The sequence below is a fragment of the Neophocaena asiaeorientalis genome, unplaced genomic scaffold, assembly GCF_003031525.2.
Source record: "Neophocaena asiaeorientalis asiaeorientalis breed wild unplaced genomic scaffold, Neophocaena_asiaeorientalis_V1.1 scaffold591, whole genome shotgun sequence".
In the NCBI taxonomy this organism is placed as follows: domain Eukaryota; kingdom Metazoa; phylum Chordata; class Mammalia; order Artiodactyla; family Phocoenidae; genus Neophocaena; species Neophocaena asiaeorientalis.
In genome coordinates this window covers 2,883,711-2,890,077 of record NW_020173494.1, presented here as the reverse complement: position 1 = coordinate 2,890,077, position 6,367 = coordinate 2,883,711, and the positions used below count along the sequence as shown (strand labels likewise).

General features: G+C 49.4%; 1 protein-coding gene across 4 annotated transcripts in view; it reads right to left on the bottom strand.

Moving 5' to 3' along the window:
* CLN6 (CLN6 transmembrane ER protein) overlaps positions 1–6,367 on the bottom strand; it is a 49,705-nt gene that overhangs the window by 5,619 nt on the left and 37,719 nt on the right. For 3 of the 4 annotated variants that reach the window (XM_024747514.1, XM_024747515.1, XM_024747517.1), the window contains 4 exons: positions 4,710–4,824; positions 1,773–1,868; positions 1,429–1,527; positions 82–270 (listed from right to left, as the gene is read on the bottom strand). In XM_024747514.1, coding sequence (XP_024603282.1) covers positions 82–270; positions 1,429–1,527; positions 1,773–1,868; positions 4,710–4,824 — 499 coding nt within the window. The remainder of the gene's footprint in view (positions 1–81; positions 271–1,428; positions 1,528–1,772; positions 1,869–4,709; positions 4,825–6,367) is intronic. The other variant, XM_024747516.1, reaches the window with a different exon arrangement.

The following is a 6,367-nucleotide window of genomic DNA, read 5'->3' as shown; positions in this document are numbered from 1 at the left end:
GCCCTCATCTAGGGCACCATGATAGGTCGGGCAGCCTCTTTGGGCCCCAGGACGGATCGCACTGCCGGGGTGGAGGCTCACCAGCGTCTCCGGCTTGAGATTCTTGATGATGGGGTTCTCGCGGACTGACAGGTGGTTCTGGTAGCCGCTGAAGATCAGGCGGTGGTTTACAGAGTCACCCACCAGGTGGATGCTGGCGCCCATGATGAAGGTGATGATGCTGACATAGATCATGGAGCGCGGCAGGGTGCGTGGGGACCGCTCGATGAGCTGAGGTCAGAGGGAGGCCCGACAGCATGACCCCCGCCTCCACCATGGTAGGAGCCGCCCTCTGCTTCCCTCCCTCACACCCAGAGTGGGATGGATGCCACCAGCTGGAACGTCACTCTCAAATTGGTGGGTGCCTTTAGTGGGGCCAGTCCAGCCTCCAGAGTCTCACAAGATCCCTGTGAACCCAGCAGGGGCCAGGGATCAGCACCCTCTTGTGCTGGAGAGGAAACACACTGAGCAGGGCCAGCTCTGCCCAAGGTCACACACACCCACGGGCTGTGCTGGAGGTGACACAGGCATCCAGGCTCCAGGTCCTGCCCTCCCACCACCCCCAGTTCTGCTCCTGGGTCACTGGGCTGGCCTGTTGAGGAGACCCTCCCATTTCTGAGCAACTGAGCAATCCAAGCAAACAAAAATGAAAACGACAGGGATGCGGCAGGTGCTTCTGAAACTAAATTCTTTTACTAAATTTAGACCCTCTGAATTCTGAGATTACACCTTCCCTATTTTTTGGAGATCTGAAATGTCTCTCTAAAAACAAAATGATGGGGACAGTAAACAGCAATAGTTTTAAGAGCCCTTATGTGGCAAAATGCAAAGCCAGCATTGCCGAGAGCTACCTTGGAGACAGCCATCACCCAGATATCTATCTCCCGCAGCTACCTAGGAGATAGCTCTGTGTTCCCAGTGGTATCTCAAAGTCAGGGATCTCCAGGCCAGAGGAGAGAGTTCACCCTCCTTTGCTGCCCTTCCTGCCACCTGGCCCTCACCTGCCTTCCCAACTGGTCCCTGACCTCGCCCTGGGCGATCCAGCCACTCCTTCCACCTCAGCCTCCCCAGATGTATTATGGCTCCTCTAGCACAGCCTTGTCTTCAGGTGCTCCTGCCTGAAGGTCTCTCCCAGTTCAACCCCAAGCACACCAGGCAGAGGTCCAAATCAAACGCCCCTCCTTGGGGAGGCCTTCTCCATCCCTCCTGGCCAGAGGCAGTCCTGCCTCTCCTGGGGGCTTGACATGTCCCTCTATCACAGCCTTCGTCCCCCAGAGTTAGGCAGGGGACAGTCTGATTCAGGGCACTCCCGGGGCTTGGCACCAGCTCCCTGCCGGGTGGAGGAAGAAATGAGGGTGGGAAGGGAGGGCAGGGAGCCTTGGACTGTACCTTGAGCAGGAGAAAGGGCGTGATGATGTTGTAGGCCATGTGGAAGTAGTCCCCCACGCTGGGCTTGTTAAGCGGAAACCACTCCAGAGGAAACACCAGCTGGGGAGCAAGGGGAGGAATGATATTTACTAGGCACAGCCCCATGAGACCCTCAGAACCTCTTCTGCACACACTTCATTCTTTCTGTGATCTCTTGGGATCCTCTCAGCAGCACTGAAGTCAAGGTGTTTTCAGACAGACAAACTGAGTCCCAGAGAAGGTAAGCACACAGTAGACACAAATCCAGGGCCTGACCCTGTGTCCCTCTCCCTGTGGGTACTAAATAAAGGTCCCTGGGTACCGGCCTGAGAGTTGGAGGCTCCTTTGGGACTCAGTTGTGCACCAACGTTCTGGGTGACCCTGGGCAAGTTCTTCCCCTCTTCAGGCCTCAGTTCCCCCATCTGTAACACGAAATGTGGCCCAGGTGATCTACATGGACCCTTAAGGATCTGGCACTCCAGGTCCTAGGATGATGACAAGATCTCCTGGCCACCCAGGTATGGAAAAACACTGTCCACTGAGCAGATGGACCACTTCCAAATCAGGTCGAAACTATACCTTATAAAACAAAGGAGAAAGTAAGTGAGTTCTACAAAGATTCGATTCTTCCTTTTCTACCTTCCCTGAGAGAGGCAGGCAGGCCAGGGCTGTTCCTCTGTCTAGAATGCCCTTGTTCCTCCTACTGCTCTACACTGTGAGTCCCAGCCTTGTCGGTGTCAGTGGGAAAACCCCTATTCGAGGTCAAAACACTTCACAACCTCCACCCTGCCACACCGTACGCCCACTATCTGTTGATTGAGAACACATGTAATGACCATAGATTTCGATCAAAAATTCACCCTGCAGAAATAAAACTCTCAGGATACAAGAATCTCAATCTCTTTCTCTTTCTTACTTGCTGGGTACATGTATCTCTGTATCTTTATCTGTAGCAAGATATATATGTTGGCTGAAATACTCTTTGATAGCAAAATACCAGAAATAGGCTGACTACTTGAATACACTACAGTACATCTTTTCTATTGAAGGTTTAGTAGCCATTAACAGAAATGACACCTCATATGTACTGACAGGGAGATATCCATGATATATTCTAAAGTAAAACAAGCAAGTTGTAAAATAAAGTATAAAGTAAAATCTCATTTTGGTTAGAGAAAAAAAAAAAGGATGTATACATATGTTTGCATGAGTAGAGAAAGGACTGGAAGGATGAGCCTCAAACTGTCAGGGGTGGAACTGGAAAGGGAAAGTCTCACACTTCTTTATACCCCTGGGTATGAACTGACTTGTTATAACTATGACATATTACTTTTATAACTTGTAAACGGTTTTATTTTGTAGTTATTACAAATTTGGGACTATCACGGGTACATCTGAAAAGCTCCAGTGTATACACGGGTTTTTCAAATGTATATTCCTGATAAGCCCACTTAGGGTTATAGTGGCCACAGCAACTCTGAGCAGGATGGGGGAAGTGATTTGCCCTGCAGGAGACCCCTATTAGACCTGATGAGGCTGAGTCCTAATGAATGAGAAGAGCCATGAGCCTGCCCCTGGCCTCATCTCCCCTCTCCCTGTAACACCAGTTTGATGGGCAGCTCCTTTGTCCCCCAGTATGTGGAACCTTCATGCTGCACGGGGGCTCAGAGCAGCTAGTCCAACCAGTCTTCTTACAGATGAGAGAACCAAAGCCCAGATGACACGGACTTGCCCAAAGTCACTTATGAACCTGACTGGGTGCCCTGACTCCTGGCTCAGTCCCTTTACTTTCACCTACGTTTAAAAAACAGGTAAACCTTATGGCAAGCCTGCAGAAAGAGGAATCAGCAGCCACCATACCTCCTCCCCGACACCACTGCCAGGAAGCTTTTCTTCATCCCCTTCAAGTCTTTGATCCCATGTATACAAGACTGTTAGGGCCGTTACTAATTGGCAGGCAGTCAATATGCATGACACTTAGGCATGTTTTTTCTCCTTAAACATTCCAGGTTGCTCTAGAGTATTCGTAATTCCTGTTTAATGCCCAGGTAGCATCCTCTAGACTGCGTACAGCAAAGCTGATTTACCCAGTCCCTACTGCCGGACACTCAAGTCCCTTCCAAGCTTTGGCTATTATAACAACACTGCAATGAACACCTTCGGTACAGAGGCTGTCTTCTTGCTGATTACATCTTCAGGGCAGATGCTCGGCAGGGGTCGTACTGAGTCGGGAGGGATGAACATATTAGGGTTCTGGATAAAATCAGGATGGAAGGGGGTGGGCTCTGGGGCCAGAGTGCCTGGGGGCAGGTGCTGGCTCCTCCACTTGCTGGCTGGGTGACCTTGAGCCGGTTATTTGCCCTCTCTATCCTCGACTCTTCTCATCTATAAAATTGAGATTAATGATAGCATTGGTGGGAGAACTAAATAAGTGTAAACACATGAAGAGCTTAGAACAGAGTAAGCGCTCCATGTATGTTAACCGCTGTTTCTAGCTGTTACTATTCATTCAGTACAAGTATACTGAGCACATATCTTGCTAGGCACTATTCTAGGTACTAGTTATCGCCTCGACAAACTGCTTTCCCAAAGGGCTTTCCTAATTTGCATTAGTACTAGCATGTATGAGGTGTCAGTTTCAGTGCTAGATATCGTTAGTTTTACCACTCACATGCAAAAATTAACACCTTAGTTCTTGGTGGGAACTCACTCAATTTTTTTCACCTTCTGTTACCTGTCTGTCTATCTATCTTATTCGTGACCAGTGAGGGGATTTGGTGCTCTTCCAGTATTAATCTCCGTAGAGGCTCCCACTGGACACTGATGCATGAAGTAGCCTTGGAGGGAAGGGGACAGTTTCACCAGATGACACTAAAAATTACCCAAGGCTCAAGTCATACATGATAGGCAAATTCGGCCTATACTCTTCACCTCCAGAAAAACAATACTATCCCAAGGCTGTGGGGGAAGCAGGTGGGATCCTTTCTCATACCCCACTGTCTGAATTGGTGCTTTGGTTAAACCTGGGTGTGAGATATGGGGGGGGGGGGGCGCAGTATGACTAGTCAGGCCCCCCCGGATCCCCCACTCGCTGGTAGCTGCCACACTGCTCACAGCCGTAGAACCAAAGGACATGAAAGCATCCAGACCTATTCTCACAGTGTACTGGGAGAGGCAATGACTTGTCTGAGGTCACTCTGACAACTGAAGTCACCCTGTCTCCTCACTGCTGGTCAGGGCTCTGTCCACAGCTTCACACTCACCATGGCGATGGGGCGGCCAAAGTCTAGAAGCCAGTTCTGCAGGGTGAAGTAGAACCAGAGATCAAGGTGGAAGGGAGCCGTGCTGGCAACCTCATCAGCCTTGACGGAGCTGTGCCTGGGAAAGGGGCAGACAAAAGGGGTCAGCTCTTCTCTCCTCCCATGGGAAGCTTCCCCATGAAGATGAGCCACAGAGACTTGAGAGCAGGAGGAAACACACACGATTAAGTTCTAGGAAAAGGTTTTGCTGGAAATACTGTGGTCCATGGGGAGGTATCCTGGAAGTGGACTCCATCTGCCCTGACCTTTGCTTCTCTATGATTCAGGCAGGAAAATGCCCAAAGGGTATAATAACTGTCGGGTTTTCTTGCCTATAGAATGATGGGGAAATCAGATGGGGCAAAGGAGGCAAATGTGGCTGAAAAGCATGAAACACGGTGATGGATGATGATAGCTAACCTTTATTGAACACTTTCTATATTCCAGGCACTACTATAGCTGTTTGCACGTACCATCTCATTTAACTCTCTTAATTCTGACAGAAGCCATCTGAGGTTAGAATATTACCCCCATTACACAAGTGAAAAAACTGAGGCCCAAGATGTTAAGCAACTTTGCCCCAAGTTACATAGCTAAATATTTGAACCTAAATGATTAGGTTCCAGAGCTTATATTTTTAACCTCTAACCCATCATTGTATCCACAGTGATTGGTCCACGGAATGGGCATGTGACCTGAGCTGGATCAATCAGAGCCCTCTGGTGAGATGTGCCTTACAGACTATAGACTGGGATGAACAGGGGATCTCCCTTTCCCTTGGTTTCTGAACCATGAGGAGGTAGGAACGGGGCTGCATGTGTCCTTCTTCTCACCAATCCACAGTGAAACCTAAAAAGGAAGGCAGCAGGGACAAGGTGATGTGAGAGACGTGGCAAGAAGAGGAGAACCATATGATGACACAACTTTGGATGCCTGTCTCTCCTGCAAAGCAGTCAGCCATCTGCTCTTCACAAATGAGCTGAAGCTCAAGGGCCAGTGCATGTGCCACCTCCTCCAAGAAGGCTTCCCTGATGACGCTTTTCCCAAAGCCCACTACAGGGAGTGCATCATCCCTAACTCGCACTCAGGCCATGACATCACAGGGCTGGAGTTTTGCTCGTATCTAGACCCTCAAGAAGAAGGGTGATTTTAAGGTTCTCAACTCACCAACCTCCCCATCAGAGTACAAATCCGCTTTACAGTGTCCCTGCCACTACTTGCATACTTCCAGTGACAAGCAGCTCACTCCTCCTAAGACGATTGAGGTGTAAGTTGTACTGCCCCATTAGTGCCAAGACCAGGAGCTGTGTGATGTGAGTCCATATTCTCCAGAGTTTTCAGCTCAGTACCTGATTTATGCTCAGTGATTACTGGCTGATATAAAACAATCTCAGTTACCAGTTACTCATTCGTTTTAGTGGCAAACAATAGCTTAGAGGCACCATGAAGATTTTACTCTGTCAACACTGCTATTGCTTCCATAACTTTCTGGGATCCTTTTTAGCCAATTCCAAGTATGGTCCACACTGGGCTGCTAGAGCAACCCAGACACAGAGAGGCAAGCTCTTGGAGGATCTCATCGTCCTCTAGCGGCAGGCAAGGCAGGTGGAGTGGGCCTTTCC